We start from the raw sequence: 23,906 nt of genomic DNA on the forward strand, positions 1-23,906 counted from the left end.
TATGTTTCGACTTAATTTTTGGGCAGCTCTATTAATCTAGTCAATTCATAACTTACAGAAACAACGATAGTATGTACTTTTCCCCATTTAACAAACTCAGAGCCCTTTCTAAGCACTAATGGAATAAGCCCCACTCCATCTTTGGGAAATATTGGGTGACAAGTGATCCCAGACTGCTGTGGCCAGTTTAGGGGACAGAGCAAGCAGGCCAACTGCCCAGCACCCTTTAGGGGCCTGCATGGCAGGGCTTGTTCTTCAGATTCAGAAACACTGCAGAAATGTGAGCAGGTAAGGTGAGCAGGGTGGGAGCACACTCCTTAGTTTCTGCCCTCTGCCTCAGAGAGTTTAGTGCTGGGCCTGCAGATTGAATACTAATTTAATCATAAAGTTATGCTGAAATCACAACTGTTCATGTCATTTATGAACACCACAAAACCCCTGAGATTTAATTACCTTTGATATGCAGTCTGGGACTACATGCTGTTATTTGTAATATGCTAAATAATTACAAAAGGTATTTAGTTAGAAAAAAGGAAGCAAAAATTATATGCTTCACTGCCACTGAATATGATAACTATGAGGCAGGAAGGAGAGAGAGAGAGAGAGAGAGAGAGAAAATGCTAAAAAAAAAGCAGCTGTATCAGAGAGGAGCAAGAGAGATGACTGAATGGTTTATGGCTGAAATAAATTCTAGTTGTCCCAGCAATGTCCCCACATTCACACTATGACAAACCCAAGGACATAAATAATTGTGATATTGTGGCAAAGGGACATGTATTGCTTTCAACCAGTGTATAGACCTTTGCTGGTAACAAATGGGGCTGCGCCTAAGTTTCAAGCTCATTACATGGCTCTCACAAGGTCCAGGATACTACTTTATTACTGGAGAACAGGGCAGTAATCCAATTAAGCTTCTTCCTCCCCAGCACAACCTGTTGGAGGTCAGAAGGCAGCCCGACTGCTACAAGCCAGAGACCCCCCAGAGGGAAAAGAGGAAGCTCTAAGAACAGATTGTTGGGTGAGAGAAGGCTTTGGGGCTGCAGGTTGAGGTGATGGTTTAGTTTGTGATTTTCTCGTTTAGACGTCTAATAATATGTTCTCTGCTTGCTGTGAACTGCGCATTCTGAACATGGGGGTGGGGGCAAATGTACACAATGAACATAATGAAAATTGGCTAGAAACGTGTTTGTTGGTCTTGTTTTCTTCCTATTCTACCCTGGCAGCCGCTTTGGCATGTGTACAGTGGCCCCTCAATACGGTAGTTATCTGAGATTAATGAATATTATGTCTTATGCGGTATATATGAAAAACAACCAGAAGTCTTGTGGCACCTTATGGACTAACATATTTTGGAGCATAAGCTTTCGTGGGCAAGACCTGTTTCATCAAACAAAAGCTTATGCTCCAAAATATCTCAGTCTATAAGAACAAAAAGCAGTCAAGTAGCACTGTAAAGACTAGCAAAATGGTTTATTAGGTGAGCTTTCGTGGGACAGACCCACTTCCCACATAATAAACCATTTTGCTAGTCTTTAAAGTCTACTTGACTGCTTTTTGTTTTGATAGTGTATAGACTAGCACGGCTTCCTCTTTGTTACTATTCAGTCTATAAGGTGCCACAGGACCTTTTTGTTTTTGAAGATACAGACTAACTTGGCTGCCTCTCTGATACAGTATGTATGGTGATTCCTGCCGCATTATACAAGTTACATGCTGAAGGGGTAGTGAGTTAAAAACGCCTTTGCTTTCAATTACCTGACTGTGATGTTTGTCACTCTTGTCATGGGGCTTGTGTGAGGCAAGGAGTTTTCCAAGACCATCTCCAGCCCTTATATATCACCTTGTCTTCCCTGTCCCTTGTTAGGAAGGCAGCAACCTGTCCTGTGATGCAAGGAGCACTGCAAGTGCTTCCTTTCATGTCTGTCAGAACCAAATTTTGAATTTGCTGAAGATTAGGAGTGGTGCTTCCTTCCTCAACCCCACCCAAAAAAAGGTACGAAGGCTGTCCCTGCCATCCTGAGTGTGTCAGACCCAAGCTGAAAACTAGACTTCCAATCTGTGAATCTCTTTACTTTATTTACCAGCATACATTGTGGAAGAGAGTGTTCCATGGGAGTATAAGGAGGTGGAACCACAGGGCATAATAGAGATGCTGCAAAACCCAATTTTATATGCATGAAGAATGTCCTGCTGGACCATGCAGTTCTATAAAACGAAACGAAGATGAGGGATGTGGGGGCAGGTGAGGAGGCTCAAACACCACACAAGTGCCTTGAGAGTTCCTGCAGTGATGCATAATGTTAATTTTGTAAAGGCTCATCCAGAAGGTGACTCCTGACTCTAAGGTACAGTTAAGGATCTAAATACTTACATCAGCACATATTTGGTGCAGACAAGGGGTTTGATTCTGTTCTGACATCATTTGTACACTGGTGTAACTCTGTTGACTTAACCCAATTTTATATTGATGTCTGGGAAACCAGAATCAAGCCCCCATGTCTGCACCAAATACCTGGTGGAATAACAACAGAGAGGGAGCCGTGCTTGTCTATATACTATCAAAACAAAAAAGCAGTCAAGTAGCACTTTAAAGACGAGCAAAATAATGTATTAGGTGAGCTTTCGTGGGACAGCCCCACTACTTCAGACCATAGCCAGACCAGAACAGACCCTTAAATATTGGGTCTGTTCTGGTATGGCTATGGTCTGAAGAAGTGAGTCTGTCCCACGAAAGCTCACCTAATAAATTATTTAGCTCATCTTTAAAGTGCTACTTGACTGCTTTTTGTTCTGGTGGAGTAAGTGTTTCTAATCAGAATTTAAACATGTTGTTTAAACTGCTGAATCATTACGTAATATTTGGGTTTTTAGCAGGGAGGAAAAGGAGATTTTGTGCACTTAACATAAAATAGCCTAACCCTATTTTCTTTCAACAAAAGCATTTTTTTCTAGGAGGAACTATTACATGCACTCAAATTGTCTATCAAACCATAACTGCTAATTAAGAACAAAAATGACTGTGAAATTGCAATATAGGAGCCATTTAATTTTACTGGAAATTCTAGGCCTTTACTGTCAGTGAAATAACACCTCCCATCAACCCTGCAGCCACCAGGAATGAGTCACCTCTCCTTCTTTGGTTTTTCCAATTAATGATGCAGACTGTTTTCATACACTTGCCTATGATTAACTAGTTGACTATTTTGTGGTTACATTTGGTTATGCTACATATAATTTAGCATACATTTCAGAGTGCTACAGGTGAGGGTTATTTTTATTTTGTTTGATGCTTTTTAGACAAATGTACTGTTTAATATTTGCAGTGAGAAACTGCAATATTAAATGAGAATCCCAGGAGGCTGTGTGTAAATATTCAACACCATGATATATCGCCTTCTCCTTTGTTCATGTCACAGTGGCAATTACTAGTAACAGCATGGACGATTTGAGTGTTATGTGCCATCTAAATGCATAATGAAAAATAACAGCACCTGGGAATTATTTCCTCTAATATAGATTTAATTATTAATCAAAGCCATGCTGTATACTAAATATTGGCAGAATTTCTTGACAGCTGCAGGAATTTAGTTCTCTCTGGGTTGTTTATAGCCCTTTTCATTAAAAAGGCAGTGGGATCAGTTCTGCCCTCATTTATGTCCATACAGACTCTCAGCAAATTTTAGTCATATGTACTTATTTTTCCTTCTCAGTATATTCACTGCTTCCTTCCTTTTATCTAACAAAAAACCCAAGAGTTTTGCTAGGGAAAAAAACTTGACTTGTTAAGTTCTAGATCACATTTTAAAAACAAATTTCATTTACACCTTACATAGTTTTATATCTTGAAATGTATTTTACTAAAGACCACAAACATTTGCCAGAAGTGTTTCACTGAAGTCAAATAAGCTGCTGTGATAGTATTATACAATTAATTCTCAGATCAATCCTCAACCTCCCTGTTAACAATAATAGCTAGTGCCAATTGTAGTGCTAGTTGCTGTAACAGTGGAATACCAGGCATTAGATCATAGTTGTTTCATAGGCTGTTGTACAGCCAACTGACTGGATTTTAAATAATAGTTTTATGATTTGATTTTTTTCACCACTGTTAAACAAAACAGAGTGATCATAATGGATAGCTTTATAAGTCTGGGTTACGTTGACCATTAGTAGATTTGACTCAGTCTAGAAGTAAAGGCTCTCTCTATTCCACTAGCAATCACTTGAGATATTCAACAAACTTTAAATTAAGCTTTAAACTTTAATTGGTTCTTGATGTACTTCCTACAAGTCGTAAGGGTGCATATTGTACATGCTATCCAATTTATCATTACAGGAGTAAAGTCCATTTATGTAATCACCAATGTCTTAATTCCAACTCGTAACTTAAAAATTCCATTTTTATGTTGTGCTCTTCAGTACCTGGACTTAGAACCTATTTTTACCTAATGTAGTGCATTTAACAAATACCATTAAATTGTTTTTTCTCACTATTGTGAATTTCACAGACGTTCCATAGGTAGTAATCTTAACACTATCTGCAAAGTGCATGATAAGATCAATCTTGGGAATAGTAAAAATTGCTTCATATTAGGTTGAAAATATCTGTTAAAATGGGTAGAGTGAGGAAGGAAATGTAGGGCACTCAAAACTAAACTAGGTGAAAAAAACTTTAGTGTTCAAATTAGATTGATGCATAAAGCTGTTCAAAATCCAAACTAACTTTCACATTTAGAATTTAAACTAAATTAAAGCATATATTATCTCTAGAAAATCATAAGTGCTTCTCTAGTGTCTTTTCATTCAAAAAATAAAAAAATTCTTTCCAAATGCAAAGGTCAGAAACCTCACAACAAATCTTGCTGCTGTTAGGATAATTTCACAGTTGGGTAAATGTAACATCACTTCCAAAAGGAATACCGTGAATCTTTGGTATAGCTGGGAACAGAAGACTTCTGTCTCCCAGTGCTCTTCTATCTATGTGAGATATGCGGTTCAGTTAAAAATGTATTTAAGATGTAAAATTGGAACAACCGACTGCTTACAGGGGAATTAAATGCAGATATGTATATAGCACTACAAAGAGATCTCACACAGGATTATGACTGATCAATCAAATGCCTTCTAGATACATTACAAATTAGTCTGTGCTAATCACAAGTTAATTAAGCTGCAAAAATAAGACTTTACAGCACTGAGGGGATTCTAAGTGATGACAGATTATTGCAGGAAGGGACAGCTCAGGGGCTTGAGCGCTAGGCCTGCTAAACACAGGGTTCTGAGTTCAGCTCTTGAGGGAGCCACTTGGCTCTGTGGCAAAGAAATGTTTTAAAAAAAAAAAAAAAAAAGTCAGGGATGGTGCTTGGTCCTGCCAAGAGGGCAGAGGACTAGACTTGATGACCTCCTGAGGTCCCTTGCAGCTCTATGAGAAAGGGTTAATGATCACAAAACAGACATCAAAACACTCCAGATCCACAAACCAGTTAGTCAACATTTTAATGGAATGGGGCATTCTATTAATGACCTAAAGGTATGTGTGTTACTGAAAAAGAACTTTCGCACCGTTCTTCGTTCTTCAAAGGGAAGCAGCCAAGCTGGCTTTTATATTCAAATTCAGCACATTAAGACATGGTTGAAACCGGGACGGGAACTTTGAGTCACTATAGGGGCTCGTCTGCATACTTGGCTTAATCTAATTCTTGACCTCCCCCCCTACCCCTCCACTCTCTGATTTGCTCACCTTGATTATCTTTTTCTGATTTGTCCTCCTTGCTTACTGTTTTTCATTCTCTGTGCCTTAAATACTGAGTCTGTTCTGGTCTGGCTATGGTTGGAAGAAGTGGGTCTGTCCCACGAAAGCTCACTTAATAAACTATTTTGCTAGTCTTTAAAGTGTTACTTGACTGCTTTTTGTTTTTATAGTATATAGACTAGCATGGCTTCCTCTCTGTTACAGCTCTATGAGATGTGCATCTCTCTCTCTCTCTCTCTCTATATATATATATATATTTACATTACATTAGCTGCATCATTGTATTTCTCAGGAATTTTAAACAATAAAAATATTACACAACTTTAAAAATATCATATTTATCCTATAATTTGAGCTTTGGCAATGGCTCTCTGGCTCTATAAACCTTTGTTGCATCTCAAATTGCATCTCATCTTCCTCTTTCCTTGGCATAGGCCTAGATATAGGTAAGCTAGGTGACACTGCCCAGGGAGAATCAATGAAAGCTCATAGGCTATGGGACACAAAGACAGCCTGCCAGCAGGACTGACTGCCTTCCCTAGCCAGAGATGGAGATTAGCTAAGCTAACAGGAACCTACAAAAGCTGGTGAGAAATGAATAAGGTGTTGGTCAGAGCAATGCATCCAGCATTTTTGTAGTTTTTACCCTTGCCTCTGTGTGTTTGTACCTCTGTGGAAATGAATAATACTTTGCTTTTAAGTATCTTTTTAAAGTTGTTTTAATCACCTCCCTGATTGGAGGTCTCCAGCGTGTAAGAGCTTAAAGGTGCCAAACACAGTTCAGCCTGTCATTAATCTGCCTCAGAAAAAGGGAGATGGCGAACCAGGGACCCAGGCCGAGTGGTTGGACTGTGTGGTTCTGCCCAGAGTGATGCCAGCCCTGTCTCCTAAAAGCTGCACTTGAAAGGGACTAAAAGAGGTCCAAGGTGCAGTTCACCCAGCACCTGTGATGTTTTCTCTCCCACATTTACAACCCTACTGGCATCTTTACAGTTCTCCCCTTCAGGCCTGTCCCTTTTTCCCCCTGCAACACAGCCAGACCTTCTTTCCTCACCATTCCCTGAAAACCCTTGTCCAGTTCTTGAACACACACCATTAACTTCTCTTTAAATTTATTCTCAGGTACTTTTCACTTCTTCCATCTTTTTTCTCCAGTGCTGCCAAAATCTTTCCTTTCTCCTGTCACTCCAATATAATTGCTGTCCTCTGAGAGACACAACAAAAGGATTCAATCTCAATTCAAGTTTCACTTCCTAATCTTCGAAGTTTTACACAATCTTGGCCCCACCGGTGGATCAGCTCTCGTTTCATATGGTATTGCTGAACCTCTCTCCTTGCTGTTCCCCTCATTGCTCTTCTTGCTTTTGCACTGCTCCTGTGCCAAGAACAATCTCAGACCCTCTGTCTCCAGCAAGCCCTTTTCCTGCTCCATGTTCCAGGAGAGCTTGCTGTCTTCTCTGCCCAAAACCGGCCTCCCATTTTCTCTTACTTGAGCTAGTGTTCCATGGCTCATCGTGTCTTTGGCTTCTATCACTTCCATTGTGAGCTAAATACCAAGATCCCAATCCAGCCAACCTGTTCTTATGCTCTGTACTTTACACCTTCTGAAGGCTAATTTCCATTCTCAGTAGAATCACTACCTTTTGTGAATGTCATTGATTTCTGCAAATACAATAAGAGGATTAGACAACGCAGGTGAAAAAACAGGCTGTACTTTACAATTGGAAAATTTCTACATCTGTAGGTATGGCAGGTGGTTCTGTAAAGGTTAACAACCTTCACCCCCTGTGCTGGGTAATGTAAGCAGCCTTTTAGTTCTTTGCCTTTTATCCAAGGGCATTCAGTTGGTAGAGAATCAAATATCTAACTCTCTTATGGCTATTTACACTGTACAGCACTGTATGCAGTTTAAATCTCATGGTAGATGCCACATGAGGCAACGACTGTAATATTTCAAAAGGAACAATATCCCGATTAGGGAGCTATCATCAATATTTACTGCACATGAGCTCACATTTAATTTGACTAAATAAATCATGTTTGAAAGTGCAGATATGCGATGGCTGTTACCTGCATATTACTTAGTGCACTACAGCCCTAGAGTGATGAGTACCTTATAAAACACATCATTTAGATTTATATTGATAAGCAGGTGACTACTTCAATGTTTAGTCTAAGATTAAATTTATAGAACTTATCCCACTCCTATTTAAGTCAACAGAAACCTTGTCACTGACTTCATCAAGAAATGGTTCAGACCTATAGTCAATGAGCATGATGGGAATGTTTTACGAGGCCAAAAATGTCCATATAAGCAAGATTTTCTGATTTCTACCTTGTTTAACATATGCAGGGCATGCTGAGTAACCAATGCTTGCATGAGGCTGGGAGATAAGTAGTTAAACTACGCAGTAAAAGGATATGAACAAAACTTTCATCCAAGTTGCAGACTGCTGTTTGGAGTTGATCTTCTAATTGCACCAATTTCTCACTTATTGCTTCACATTTTTCTCCCAGTTCTGCAGAAAATAAGTGAAAGTCCTAGGAGTTGAAAAAGAAAAGAAAGCATATGATGGCTTTTTATTCCATTAGTACAGTTCAAATTCATGGCAAAGTAAGGACAAAATAAATATTTTAAAAACCAAGGCCATGTTTACACTAGCAAGTCCTTTTGGAAAATCAGGCCCTCTTCCGAAAGAACAAGTGGAGTGTCCACACACAAAATGCTCTCTTTTGAATTCCTTTCAAAAGAACACCTTCTTCTGAAAGTCTTTCAGAAAAAAGCATGTGCAGACACTCTAGGGGCCCTTTGTTTGAAAGAAAGAGCAGTCCTCGTGGTGCTGGATTTTTCAATCCCTGTACAACTGCTTTGAAAGAGTGGGGCTGTGTGGACACTTTATTGTGCGTGTGGACATGCTCTTTTAAAAAGAAGCTCTTCATCTTTTGAAAGATCACTGTAGTGTAGACACAGCCTAACACTGGATGCCAGAGGGCACTGGTAACCAGATACAATGCCTTGCATTGCTAGGTCACCATGCAAATCAGGGTTTGGTTTGTACTGACTAAAAGCTGTTCTTGTCTGACGATTTGACAACTTGGGTGAAATGAAGTGAGGTGGTGGTCTCAAGCCATCTCCAAGCAGAAACCTATGTTCTGATGATTGTCATACCCAGCAGGGAATAAAGGGCACAGAGTGAATTGCCCTCTTTTGCTCTCAATGTGGTCCCAACCCTGCAGTAAAGGGGAATCTTTGACACTGTGCGTGTTTTATTGTTAAGCAAACAGGCTAGTCTCTAGGGGTACAGATTTCAAAATCACCAAAATACTTTAGAAACCAAAGGCCTATTTTTCAAACATGACTTAGACATTTATGGCCAGAGACTTTCAATAAGACTTTCTAAATGCGTAAGTTTTTGAAAACATGACATGGGCTCATAAGTCACTGGTATTTTTCAGAATTCTATGAGGCGGCTATAAATGGTGCTCTCTTGTGCAATAAATTTACTAAATACATTTTTAAAAGAAATCATCTGGTTGAAGTTTTGAGATACTTGGACTACTTCAGAATTTTGGAAGGGCTTGACATGTTCCATTATTGTTTTTCATTTTAAGAACACTGAACATGTGTTAATCTAAGATCATAGACATTAATTTTGTTGGTTTAGGCTAAAAGTATTCTGCTATTGCATTGCAAAGGAAAGGAAGAAAATATAAATTATAAAAGTAGCTGTTTCCTACACTTTTTATTTCAATGACAGCACACTTTAAAAATGTGTGGTGCTCAGTCTACTTATAAGATGGCTCAAATTGCACAATTAACTAGGTTTAAAATATTCACTGTACACATTTTCAGTTCCTTGCAGTGTGATTCCTTAATAGGCAAACAACCATGGGGGGGGGGGAATAGTTCTACAATTAATTGGAACAGTGATGCCCACACAAAGCAATTTTTTGTATTTTAATATGCACCTGCATCTACACTAGTTCATATAGCCAGCTTATATAAAAAAACTAATTTTTATATAAATTGGTGATGAGGGTGATACCATGTCTGAATTTCCATGACCACGGTATTGAGACAACTATAGTCATTCACTAGCGGGTTAGCATGAACTACTCTTCTCTGCTGCATCCCCTACAACTTCATCCAAACAGGTGGTGATAATTTTACACATGTAGTTACTGTCCTGGCTGTTATGAACCTCAGAATGGACAATGCCAGCAGCTGTGATGCCTCCTTTATATTATTGTATAAATAATGGCAATGGGTTCTAGGGCATGGTCAGGAACCCCATCATTCATGAATAAAAAGCAAAACCAGGCCTTTCTTTTCTGAGGAAGAGCTACAACTGGGTGGGTGGATGGATTGGGACAAGTTGGGGTTACCATATAGTTTCACAGCCTGGGCCAACAAGTTTGACAGGGCTTCTCTTACGAAGCATGTGTGGTGTTCTTTGCTGGAGTGGGCTGTCCAACGTGAAATACGTTGAGTCCCAGCTGTATGAATTCTGTGGATCTTTAGCGTATTGGCATTGTTATCCATGGTATAACACAATGATTTACACCAGTGATGAATTTGGTCCATTGTTTTTAAATTGAGGTAGGTGGGGAGACAGTGCTATCTCTCTGTATTGACTGTAAATGGTCTCGTCTCAGAAACTAGTTAAAGAAAATGAGTCAGCCATTGAGCTGGTAAATTGCTGTTCAGTACACCAGCAAACTCTTGTATGTTTTTAGGGAGTGGGATAACCTAAGCAATTTATGCAACTGGAAGACTATTAGCTTTGTAAAAGTCATACAAGAAAAGGCTGCAGTATTCTAAGTAAAATTGTAGTATTTCTCAGGCTAGAAGAGACAGTAATTTTTATACTTGCTGCTCTGAAAGTGTATCTCAAAATGATTACCTAGTGAATGTTCCATCTTTGAATGCCAAATTTTTTTCCTAGAGAAGTTTCCCAATCATAAGAAAATTTGATCTCCATCTAGCTATCATTTCAAATGTGTTGGTGGGTGTGAGGGGGACAGAAGGCAGAAGGGGAAGGTCTCTTGAGGTGATGGTTTGCTTGATACAGTGAACTCTTTCATATCCAGCAGCCCCAGGGATGTGTGGTTGCTGGCTATTCAAATGTTCTGGATAATAGAGAGGTAAACCTAGCAATGCATAACACTAACAAAAACACGATTAGATATTAAGAAACAAAAAAGTATGCATGGTACTTTAGTTACCAACACCAGTAGTATTGTACACTGTAAACTTACACTGTATTTCCTGTATTTATTTGTATTTACTTTCACCAAAAACCAAACTAAAGTATACTTATGGTTAAAATGCCAATTATTTGAAAGCTCTGGATGATAGAATGCCTGATATGAAAGGGTTTACTGTACTATAAAATAAGAGCACTTGATTTCACAAGGAAAGCTTTTAACAAGGATTTGAAAACACTTAATACAATTGCTGAGAGTCAGGATAGTTTTCCAGAGTCCATTGCAGTCATCCGTGCTTTACAATGTATAAAATAGTGAGGAGCCTTTAGAGATCTTCACTGCAGCATTAACTCAGGTGATGGGCACCTAAGTGTAAGTAAGCTAGGTTTGTCTAGCTCTGCAGTGAGTAACCATGCCACAAAGACTTACCCGAAGTATTTTGTTCTCAGTAATGTGCACTGACCCCAAGGTATAACTGGGACTGCTGGAGTCATGGTTCTGGGCACTGCAGTAAACTGAGCTTTGTGATTCTTTCCCAGTTAATTGAGAGAAGACTTGTCTATCATCCTAGACTCATAAGGGTATTATGGTAGAGCACCAGAGGAGTATTGGCACACTCGTTGTTTAGCCTGCTTCTATACTGCAGAATAGGTGGATTATCAACCTAAGTGATTTTAAGCTATATCCTCAGACAGTCCAGGTAGCCCGGAGGAGATGGTTGTATGTGTGGATGGGAGAGAGGTTGAAGGCCACACTCGTGTAAAAGCCTGGTTTAAATCTGTAGTGAAGAAATAATCACTGAAGATAATTCTGTGTTTGTCTACTTCAGAAAAGTTTTAGTCTGTTGACACCATAAATAATCCCATTTGGCTCCGCAAGGTCATCTCTGAAAATCTCATGCAAAAGGAGATCTACCATATCTGTCTCTTCACAACTATGGTCTATGGATTAGTTGAAGTGGGCTACTAAATGGACATGGCTTGTCCTTTTGTCTTCTGATTCAATAGCTGTAGGAGAAAAGGTCTCATCTAGCATAGCTACTATTTATCATTTAGCTTTTATGGGCCTTCCAAGCTCCTCTTATAGTAGTTTTTACTCAGGAGAAGGGTGTGCCCCCTGAAGGAAAAGGGAGCTTGGACTGACGTCCCAACTGGTTGCTAAGGTCTCAGCTTTTATTTTTTAATTTTAAATTTTTTAGCTATTTTGTTTTTCCACATTTTTGTTTATAACTTGACCCAAGTGTACTTATGTAGCAATGTCTGCCTAAAACAATAGTACAGAAGTATGAATTGTGCTATTTTATTTCAATGAATGAATGAATGCCAGTGATCATATCTGAAATGTCAATATTTTAAACTACAGCAGGGTCTCAACATTTGTGAGGGTTTTGTGTTTAGAACCCTCGCGAATGTTGATTTTTCGTGAATACTGGGGGTGCCTGGGGCCCTGGAGGAAGCGGAGGCTGCCAGCGCTTGTGAATAATTGAATTTACAAACATTAAGTTGGCAAATCATGAGACTACTGTATTCCACTTCTCAGAAAAGCACAAAGGAAATTTACTTTGTACGTCTGCATCCTTGAGGTAGGACTTTAATCATACCCCTTCCAAATCTGACAGATGGTTGTTAGTTTTCCAGTTTTTGAAGCAAGACCCCTTCAATTTTTTGAAAAGTTTGGGGAATGCTGCCATAGAAAATCCCCATTTATTTCCTCTTTTTCCACTCAGATGTCCTGTGTCACTCCAGAGTCTGTGTGTCTGTCTTGACATTAATGTAATGTCAAAGTCAACAGTTACTCCAATACACTGAGGTAACTAAAAAATAGAATCTTCCCCATTTTATTTGATCTTCTCATGCCAGCAGAAACCCCCTCTCTCATCTGCACCAGATGGACTGTAAGTTTTCTTTCTCTCTTTTGATTTGTCACTGTCATGCCCCAAGTTTACACTGCTCGATAGACTTCGATAATCTGTTGCAAATCTTCAGAGAGTTTCCGATTTAAACTGGAGTTTAGCTTGAGACTTCAACCCCTCAGGCTAGTCAGATGTCAGAGCTTTTCTTTATTTACTTATGACTGGCTGAGAAGCCAGGGCTCCAACCACCCTTTTATTGTGATTTCCAGCTCCAAAATGAACTTGATGGCAGTTGGTTTCCAGATAAATGAGGCATAATATCATGTTTCCATGTGCTGTTGCAGAGAAGCTGTACAAAAACTGTCACAGGATGATATGCTAGGCAAAGAAAAGGCAAATTTTTAACACTTTTTCCTTCAGAGAGACAGCAGTCCATAAGACAGTGTAACCAAACATCAGAGTGGTGATTCAGCAGTGCTACTGGTGAAGTGGAAACTTCTCTGCAGATGTATCTGCACTGCAGGTGAAGATGTGATTATTGCGCTAGGAGGCAGAGGCACCTAAGCTTTAGGGTACATCTATATTGCTTCTTTCGGCATTGTGCCCTGTTGACCTCTATGTACAGTCCAAGTGACGGTGATGCTTTTTAAAGTCATTTGTGTCCCAAAATAGAAACTCCACAGCTGAACACTGCAGGGCTTTTCTGAGTGCAGGATTTCTTGTTCCTGCTAACCCTCACAGTGAGAGAAGTAGCAGGAAATTCAAAAGGCCCTTATTTTGAACTTCAGGGAACTTTGGATGACAACACAAATTGTGTAAGTTATTTTGAGAAATGGCTACAATGTACCCCCAGCCTAATAGTCTTTCTTACAACAGCTTCATTAATAAATAAAGATGCAGAGCTTTACCATTAGGTGGTGGTTGGCAGCCTTAGCTGGTCTTTTGTTAACCCACACGCAGGATGGCCTTGAGCAAGCTCCCAGCTGCACAGGGGATGAGAGGTGGCGCTGAACTCCCACTTTGCATGCCGAGGAAAGTCAGCTTGCATGCCACTCTTGGCACCTGTGCTAGGAGCTGCTGACTCCTGGTACAGACATAGCCTTCCCCTCCCCCCCCCCAAGTAAGGTATAATAGCAGTGGAGCCAGGGAGGACTGACTTAGGCAAGTAAAGACATACTGAAGAGTATGGATATGCACCCAAGTACATACCCTACATAGCCTGCCTCTCTATTGATACTGGTATTGTTAGCACTGCAATTCTAGCTGCAGGTCGTCTTTCCCCTCTATGGAGAGCACTCCTGCACCAGCCACAGGCTCATCAGCTCCTTTGTTGAATTCCTTCTCTACAGAAGAAGCTGCTGCAGATTTTCCTGATGGCTTCATTCTTGCCAGAGCCATTCATTGGTGCTGCACACTGTAGCTGTACCCTTAATTTAGTTAATACAGGTAACAATAGTAGAGACAGGGTGGCATGGGCTAGTAACTGAAGCACATGCTCTGGCTGCTTGGAGAGCTTGTACTCTGGTTGCTAGTCCATACAGAAGCTCATGCTACCACTTCTACATTGCTACATTGTCACCTGTGCTAGCAACATTAAAGCTAGTGTGGATATGATTCCCTATGTTAAAGTCACAACTTCACTTGCAGTACGGACATACCCTTAATGTCTTCTACGACGGAAAGTAGTACTGTCCCCTGCAACTCTAGGATTCTGGTTTGTTTTTCTGAAATCTCTGAAATACAGAATCTTGTTCACTCAGCATCCATGAAAGCAGGATTCTGATTTTACCATCATAAATTGTCAACTAGAAAAGAAATATGGCAAGGGGGAAAAAAGTCCCACTTCCTCACACTAGCATTTGGGTAAGGAATACTGTCTCCTCAGCTCTGGCCCCATAGATCACAGCAAGAAACCCACTAAGCCCACTTCACTGAATCATTCTGGGATTGATGAGGGAAGTCAGATTAGGTGCAACATAAATAAATTTGTCTCATGCCAAAAGGAAAACAGAATAAATGTTTGCCAAATCAACAACATGAACTGAGTTTTCACAGCTCTAAGAGGCAGACCGTCAATTATCTTCTAATATGGTAAGAAAGTATTATCTGCAGTTTACAAACGGCAAAGCAAAGGTACAGTGTTTAAAATGGCTTGCATGGGGTCACACTACAAAAACCATCAGAGCCATGCACAAACCCTACAGCTCCCCACCAAGAGCACTTCATTCTGACCACTGTATGGGTATCAATGGATTGAATTACTTCAACTGCATAAATATGTAGAGGGATTAATTGTCTAATCACTTATAGCAGGTAAACCCCTATGTAAACTTCAGTGGGTTCCACAGATCTACTCTTAACAGTGTGAGATTAAAGTCAGATCTAATACAAAAACTGCTGCATATTTTCATTCCATCCAGTTTGTGTTTCTCAGCATTGATGCAAATGAGCAAGTCAAACTATGGCTACGTCTACACTTTCCCCCTTCTTTGAAGAGGGCATGGTAATCAGGGTGATGGAAGATTACTAATGAAGTGCTGTGATGAATATGCAGCACTTCATTCGGCAAATTTTCCCCCATGGCAACTTCGACATGTCAAACTTCAAGTGCCAGCTTGCATGTAGCCGCAAGCACTGTGAAGTGCCCATGCTACTTTGAAGTGCTTTTATTCCTCAAAATTTGAAATAAGCATGCCAGCACTTGGAAGTTGCCACGGGGGTGGGGGGGGAATTTGCCTAACGAAGTGCTGCACATGCATCGCAGCACTTCATTAGTAATCTCTCATCACCCTGCTTACCATGCCCCCTTTGAAGAAGGGGGCAAGTGTAGCCATAGCCTATATGTGTATTTATTCACTTTAGCACCCTACTTGTTTTTGCTGGCAAGTATGTTTTATAAAAGTAATTTTGTCCTGATGCGTTACTGCTTTTAATTTTACAAAGAGCTCAATAAAATTGACAGAGCGAGAATTCAGAAAGGAATTATGAAGATGTCAAATACGTCGGACAAGAAACTTGACTTTTTCCAACCATTCCGAACAAAAATAGGTCTATGATGGTATTGCTTTTGGCACGTCCACAACATTTTGATACATCTTTGTATACTGCTGTCAAGTTCATGTGACAAAAGCATCTGTTTAATGCCAAATTCTCACTTTGGGTGAGTTAATTACATAAGATGTAAATCTGAAGGGAGATCAGCAAATACTGTATGTACAGAAATGACCGGCTGGTGGTTAAGGCACTTATTGGGAACTTAGGGGAGCTGGGTTCTTTTCCTGGCTCTGCTACAAACTTCTTGTGTGATCTTGAGCATAGATTCTTTCTGTGCCTTGTTTTCCCTGTTGTGCAATAGGGTTTATAATACTCCGGAGTGTGTCTGTTTTAATTGTTAGTCCCTATTTCAAAGGTATGTTCTGGTCTGGATATGGTCTGAAGAAGTGGGTCTGTCCCACGAAAGCTCACCTAATAAACTATTTTGCTAGTCTTTAAAGTGCTACTTGACTGCTTTTTCTCTTGCTATGTGTGTTTACAGTCCCAGCACAATGTGGATCTTGTTTAGGGGTTGTTAAGTGCTGCTATAATACAAATAATAAATAAGGGAAATAAGACTTCCTATTCAACTGTTCAGATGAGGAATGGACCAAAATATGGGTGTGGCCCAGTGTTCATATAACAATTTTGACTGATAGCACCTTAACCATGTTTGTAGACACAGCTGTAACACTGTTGATAGCTATTTTGGGGTAGGTTGGGAGAAAAGAAGCATATGAGAAAATTATTATTACGAAATGTTTCAAGATCAAATATGCAGGTTGATTTTGAACTTTTTCTTCTGTTAGCTGAGACCCTCTTGATCTAACTTATAATATAAACAATTACAACATTTATACAACTCCACTGATACATATGTTCAAAATGTTTTGTCCAGGCTGCTCAAGCCTGCCAGCCCACACTTATCCTTCAGTAACCATATGGAAATGAGGGTTAACTCTGCCTCCAGGGACAGAGGCCTGGCTGGGTAGCTGCAGACTCTTTCGCGGGGCAGTTATAAGAGGGAGGGAGTTTTTCTGTTTGATGGCCATGTCTTCACATGCCCTTCCCTTTCGCAAAGGGCATGTTAATGAGGCACTTTGGAACAGGTTAATGAGGTTGTGGCATGTATATTCAGTGACTCATTTGCATAGTAGCAGCCAGTAACACTTCAAAAGTGTTGTTTTTGAAACGTAGACTGTCTGTATAGATGCAGATGCTTCAAAATAAACCCCAGACTTAGAAATTCCCTTATTCCCAATTTGTTTGGGGAATAAGGGAATTTCAAAGTGTGGCACTAATTTCAAAGTGCCCACATAATATAGCAGCACTTTCGAAGCACAACTGGCTGTCGTTATGCTAATGAAGCACTGAATATGCATGTCAGTGCATCATTAACCTGTTCTGAAGTGCCTCATTAACATGCCCCTCCCAAAAGGGAGGGGCATATAGAATCATAGAACACTAGGACTGGAAGGGACCAAGGCCATCGAGTCCAGCCTCCTGCCCCAATGGCAGGACCAAGTACTATCTAAACCATCCCTGATAGACATCTATCTAACCTGTTCTTAAATCTCTCCAGCAATGGAGATTCCACAACCTCCCTTGGCAATTTATTCCACTGTTTGACTGCCCTGACAGTTAGGAACTTTTTCCTAATGTCCAACCTCAACCTCCCTTGCTGCAGTTTAAGCCCGTTGCCTCTTGTTCTATCCTCAGAGGCCAAGAAGAACAAGTTTTCTCCTTCCTCCTTATGACTCCCTTTTAGATACCTGAAAACCGCTATCATATCTCCCCTCAGTCTTCTCTTTTCCAAATTAAACAAGCCCAATTCTTTCAACCTTTTTTCATAGGTCACATTCTCTGGACCTTTAAGCGTTCTTGTCGCTCTTTTCTGGACCCTCTCTAGTTTCTCCACATCTTTTTTGAACTGCGGTGCCCAGAACTGGACAAAATACTCCAGCTGAGGTCTAACCAGTGCAGACTAGAGTGGAAGAATGACTTCTCGTGTCTTGTTCACAACACACCTGTTAATGCATCCCAGAATCATGTTTGCTTTTTTTGCAACAGCATCACCCTGTTGACTCATATTTAGCTTGTGGTCCACTATAATCCCTAGATCCCTTTCTGCTGTAGTCATTCCTAGACAGTCTCTCCCCATTCTGTATGTGTGAAACTGATTGTTCCTTCGCAAGTGGAGCACTTTAACATTCTACACCCCACCATCAACTTATGCCTCGATTACAACATGCAAGAGATACATTTCCTGGACACGAAAGTACTAATCAAGGATGGCCTGATCAGTACCACGCTGTAGTGAAAACCTACTGATCGCTATACTTATCTACACCCTTCTAGTTTCCATCCTGCACACGTGACTAGACCCATTGTTTACAGTCAAGCTCTTAGGTACAATCGCATTTGCTCTGATCCAACTGACAGAGACCAAAAACTACAAGAATTTTACCAAATATTCATAAACCTGAATTACCCACCAGGAGAAGTAAAAAAACAAATTGACAGGGCCAGACGCATACCCCGAGACCAGCTACTCCAAGATCGGCCCAAAAAAGCCAAGAACAGAACACCACTGGTCATCACCTACATCCCCCAACTCAGACCACTGCAACGAATTATTAAAGACCTACAACCTATCCTTAATCAGGATGCTACACTCCAGAACGCCCCGGCTGACATGCTGTTCTCTCCTACAGACGACCTCCCAACCTCATGAGGATCCTCACTAACAGCCACAGTCTATACCCCAGGAATACCAGTCCTGGAACCTTTCCCTACAACAAAGCCCGCTGCCAGCTTTGTCCACACATCTTCTCTGGAAATACCATCACTGGACCTAACCAGGTTACTCTCAGAATCACGGGCACTTTCTCATGCTCCTCTACTAACATCATATATGCCATCATGTGCCAACACTGCCCAGGTGCTTTGTATATTGGACAGACTTCTAACTCCCTTAGACAAAGGGTCAATGGGCACAAAACAGACATCAAAACACTCCAGATCCACAAACCAGTTAGTCAACATTTTAATGGAATGGGGCATTCTGTCAATGACCTCAAGGTATGTGTGTTACTGAAAAGAAATTATTGCTCCATTTTGGAAAGAGAAACATCTGAACTGGCTTTTATATTCAAATTCGGCCCATTAACACATGGTTTAAATCGTGATGGGAACTTTCTGAGTCACAATAGGGGCTCGTCTGCATACTTGGCTCAATCTAATTCTTGACCTTCCCCCCCACACCCCTCCACTCTCTGATTTGCTCACCTAGATTATCTTTTTCTGATTTGTCCTCCTTCCTTACTGTTTTTGGTTCTCTGTGCCTTAAATATTGAGTCTGTTCTGGTCTGGCTATGGTCTGAAGAAGTGGGTCTGGCCCACGAAAGCTCACCTAATAAACCATTTTGCTAGTCTTTAAAGTGCTACCTGCCTCCTTTTTGTTTTGATAGTGTATAGACTAGCACAGTTTCCTCTTTGTTACTATCCTATCAAAGAAAGTGATCAGATTAGTTTGACAAGATTTATTCTTTACAAACTCATGCTGGCTGTTTCCTATTACCTCACCACCTTCCAAGTGCCTGCAGATGATTTCTTTAATTACCTGCTCCATTACCTTTCCTGGCACTGAAGTTAAGCTGACTGGCCTGTAGTTTCCTGGGTTATTCTTACTCCCCTTTTTATAGATGGGCACTATATCTGCCCTTTTCCAGTCTTCTGGAATCTCTCCTGTCTCCCATGATTTTCCAAAGATGATACATAAAGGCTCAGATACCTCCTCTATCAGCTCCTTGAGTATTCTAGGGTACATGTCATCAGGCCCTGGTGACTTGCAGACATTAATTTTCCTAAGTGATTTTTAACTTCTTGTTTCTTTATTTCAAGTTCTAACCCTACCCCTTTCCCACTAGCATTCACTATGTTGGGCATTCCTTCATCAGACTTCTCAGGGAACACTAAAACAAAGAAGTCATTAAGCATCTCTGCCATTTCCAAGTTCCCTGTTACTGTTTTTCCCTCCTCACTGAGCAATGGCCCTACCCTGTCCCTGGTCTTCCTCTTGTTTCTAATATATTTATAAAAAGCCTTCTTGTTTCCCTTTATGCCTGTAGCTAGTTTGAGCTCATTTTGTGCCTTAGCCTTTCTAATCTTTCTCCTGCATTCTTGTGTTGTTTGCCTATATTCATCCTTTTTCCTTGTTTCCATTTTTTATACAATTCCTTTTTTATTTTGAGATCATGCAAGATCTCCTGGTTAAGCCAAGGTGGTCTTTTTCCCTATTTTCAATCTTTCCTACACAGCGGGATAGCTTGCTTTTGGGCCCTTAATAATGTCCCTTTGAAAAACTGCCAACTCTCCTCAGCTGTTTTTCCCCTCAGTTTTGCTTCCCCTGGGACCTTACCTACCAGCTCTCTGAGTTTACCAAAATCTACCCTCGAAATCCATTATCTCTATTTTGCTGTTTTCTGTTCTACCCTTCCTTAGGATTGTGAACTCTATGATTTCGTGATCACTTTCACCCAAGCTGCCTTCCACCTTCAAGTTCTCTACCAATTCCTCCCTATTTGTTAAAATCAAATCTAAAACAGCTTCTCCCCGGTAGCTTTTTCAACCTTTCGGAATAAGAAATTGTCTCCAATACAATCCAAGAACTTACTGGATAGTCTGTGCCCTGCTGTATTATTTTCCCAACATATATCTGGATAGTTGAAGTCCCCCATCACCACCAAATCTGGGGCCCTGCTTGACTTTGTTAGCTGTTTAAAAAAAGCCTCATCCACCTCTTCCACCTGGCTAGGCAGACTGTAGTAGACGCCTATCAGGACATCACCCTTGTTTTTTTACCCCCTTAGTCTAACCCAGAGACTCTCAACACGTCCATCTCCTACGTCCATCTCCACCTCAGTCCAATTGTGTATATTTTTAATACATAAGGCAACACCTCCCCTCCTTTTTCCCTGTCTATCCTTCCTAAGCAGGCTGTACCCTTCAATACCAACGTTCCAATTATGTGTATTATCCCACCAAGTTTCTGTGATGCCAATGATGTCATAGTTATACTTATTTATTAGCTCTTCCAGTTCTTCCTGCTTATTACCCATACTTCTTGCATTTGTATACAGGCATCTAAGATATTGATTTGATCTTGCCTCCCTGTTCTGCCCTGACCCTCTTTTTACTCTGACATTGTTGCCCATGCTGCCTCCCATTTCTGACCCATCACCCAGGTTTCCATGCTCTCCACCTACCTGTGGGCTTTGCTCCCCTGCACCCGTCAAACCTAGTTTAAAGCCCTCCTCACTAGGTTAGCCAGTCTGTGTCCAAATATGGTCTTTCCCCTCCTCAAAAGGTGAACACTATCTCTGCCCAGCAGTCCTTCCTGGAATAGCATCCCGTGGTCAAGGAAGCCAAAGCCTTCCTGGCAACACCATCTTTGAAGCCAGGCATTCACCTCTAGAATGCACCTGTCTCTGCCTGGGCCCCTATCACTGACAGGCAGGACTGAGGAGAATACCACGTGCACCCCAAACTCCTTCACCCATCTCCCCAGAGCCCTGAAGTCACTCTTGACCTGCTCAGCATCATACCTCACAGTATCATTAGTGCCCACATGGATGAGAAGCATGGGATAGTAGTCAGAGGGCCTGATGATCCTCGACAACGCCTCCATAACGTCTTGGATATGGGCCCCAGGCAGGCAGCATACCTCCCGAGATGAAATGTCAGGGCGACAGATAGGTGCCTCTGTCCCCCTCAGAAGAGAGTCCCTGACCACCCCTACTCTACGTTTCCTCCTCGCAGTGGTGGCAGCAGACTTCCCAGCCTTGTGGGTACGAGGCTTCTCCTCTGCTGTACAGGGCGATTCTTTGTCTCCTGCATTAAGTACAGCATAAGCGTTTCCACAGTGGGAGGGTTCTGAGCAGGGGTGGAGCACTGCCTACTGCCAGAAGTAACAAGCTGCCAGTGTCCACCCTGATCTATCTCCTCCTCCACCAGTGGTTTATCAGCTGTCCTGTGTACTGGGACAGTTACCTCAGCTGTCTCCACATGAATACTATCCAGGAACTGCTCATGGAGTCGGATACTCCTCAACCTGGCCACCTCCTCCTGTAGCTCCCCCACCTGCCGCCTGGGAGATTCCACCAGCAGGCACCTTTCATGCTGGATATCAGTGAGTGGGAATTGCAAGCTACAGTCCGTGCAAAGCCACACCAGGATCTGGGTAGAGGCATCCATGGTCAGGCAGTCTGTCTGGCTACGGGCACAGGTGGAGGAGACAGCAGTAGTGGTGGCACAGGTATTGAGGGTCTTCCTAACCATCATAGGCCTCCCTCTGTCAAACTCCCTCTTAAACTCCCCTGTGTGCAGCTCCCTGTCTGTAGACATGGCCTAGTGTTGGGGCTGCAGAGCACACAGTTAAAGCAGGCTGAATAGCTCCAGCTGGTATCACTAGAAAAGCACCAGCTGCAGGATTTAGCCTATAAACAATTCACCTGATGTTGGTCTACTAACCTGCTCAATATGTTAAAACAGCAGCCAAAGCCACCCCCCAAATATAAATTGCTCATTTGATCTTACAAAAAAACAAAAACAGTTTTTGCCAGATAAAAATGCACTGCATGTTCCAGTGTATTTATTTCAGGTATAGGAGTTTCTGAACTTCAATCTGGGAAAAAAAATATCTTCAGCAAGTACTTATTCAAATTACATTTCCTGTTGATTTACTTAATCCCTAGTGTGTATCTTAGTACTCTCGACCTCAGACTTGTACATAATTAACTTAAAATGTGTTCCCCAACAAATGCATTTTTTAAAACAAAATATTAATGAGAAAAATGTTTAAGAGGACCTTAAATTCAGTCCCTTATTGGAACTTAATTAGGTGGTTGTGGGCACCTGTGAGAGGACTGATTGGAAGCATAGGCACAAAGGTACAAACCAGGCTCAGCAATGATAAACTGCACAGTTTTCAGAGAACCTGGAGGCCTCAGGTTATAACTAAAGCCCCAAAATTCCAATAGGCACCATGGCCTGAGAGCTGTGTCTGCCCTTTGATGTGTATCACTACCCACTTTGGTGGTGGGATGTTCTTTTTCCAACTTAAGAACATACACACACAAATAAAGGCACCAAGTTTCCAAAAATAACTTCTTCATTTATTTCCCTTCAAAATGATCGCTAACCTTGTAAATTAACAATGTACTACAAGGATATCAACAGCTCCTTTTGTGCCACTACTAAATTAAAATTTAGGTTCCTAAGTGAGATCTATTGTAACTTTAGGCAAAGATACAATTTCTGTTCTATCAATAGATTGGTAATTAAATAAATAATGGTGCACACTTATTATGGATGCTCTAATAGTAACTCCATTGTTGAGTTTTGCACTTAAACCTTGTTACAATTAATAATATGGGCCACCCTTCCCAAAATTACAGCACTTTCTAAGTACAGAATGAATTTTCTGAGAATTTACAAATTAATTATTTAACTGGGTCCAGAATTAAGATTAATTAATAGAGTTCTGTTATACATTTAGCACCCAATCTAGACCTATGACATCAGGGGAAAAAAATTGAAAAAAAAATTCTTCTTTAAAAAAGTAGTTTAATTTGCTCCTGACAGAGGACTATACTCGATGACCTCCTGAGGTCCCTTCCAGTTCTATGAGGTGTGTGTCTGACTGATCATATGATTCCTGCATGATGGTGGTAGTGGGTAATTACAACACGCCTCTAATACAGTCTACCTTAAACTTCTGAAATGTGCTCTCAAGCTCAACTTTGTCTTAATGTAATATCTGCATGCATGTATAGATGGAAGAAAGCTGCTTATTCTGTTTAAGTAAGCAACTCCCTCCAAGTTTAGACAAGCAAGGTCAAAGGATACATCATTAGTAGTGCATGAAAAATATACACCAAGATCCTCACAAGATATGAGTAAAAGCAATGTATTGATCTTTTTCAGGGATGGAGGAGGAGAGGTCATGCTGCAGATAGATAATTTCAACTGTTGTTTAACACTGAGAATGGAGTGCTGAGA

General features: G+C 40.9%; 1 protein-coding gene across 1 annotated transcript in view; it reads right to left on the reverse strand.

Moving 5' to 3' along the window:
* Window positions 1-23,906, reverse strand: part of DISC1 (DISC1 scaffold protein) — a 381,004-nt gene that overhangs the window by 11,326 nt on the left and 345,772 nt on the right. The window contains exon 13 of the mRNA XM_074990175.1: window positions 8,175-8,293. Coding sequence (XP_074846276.1) covers window positions 8,175-8,293 — 119 coding nt within the window. The remainder of the gene's footprint in view (window positions 1-8,174; window positions 8,294-23,906) is intronic.

The sequence above is a fragment of the Carettochelys insculpta genome, chromosome 3 (assembly GCF_033958435.1).
Source record: "Carettochelys insculpta isolate YL-2023 chromosome 3, ASM3395843v1, whole genome shotgun sequence".
Taxonomy (NCBI): Eukaryota; Metazoa; Chordata; order Testudines; family Carettochelyidae; genus Carettochelys; species Carettochelys insculpta.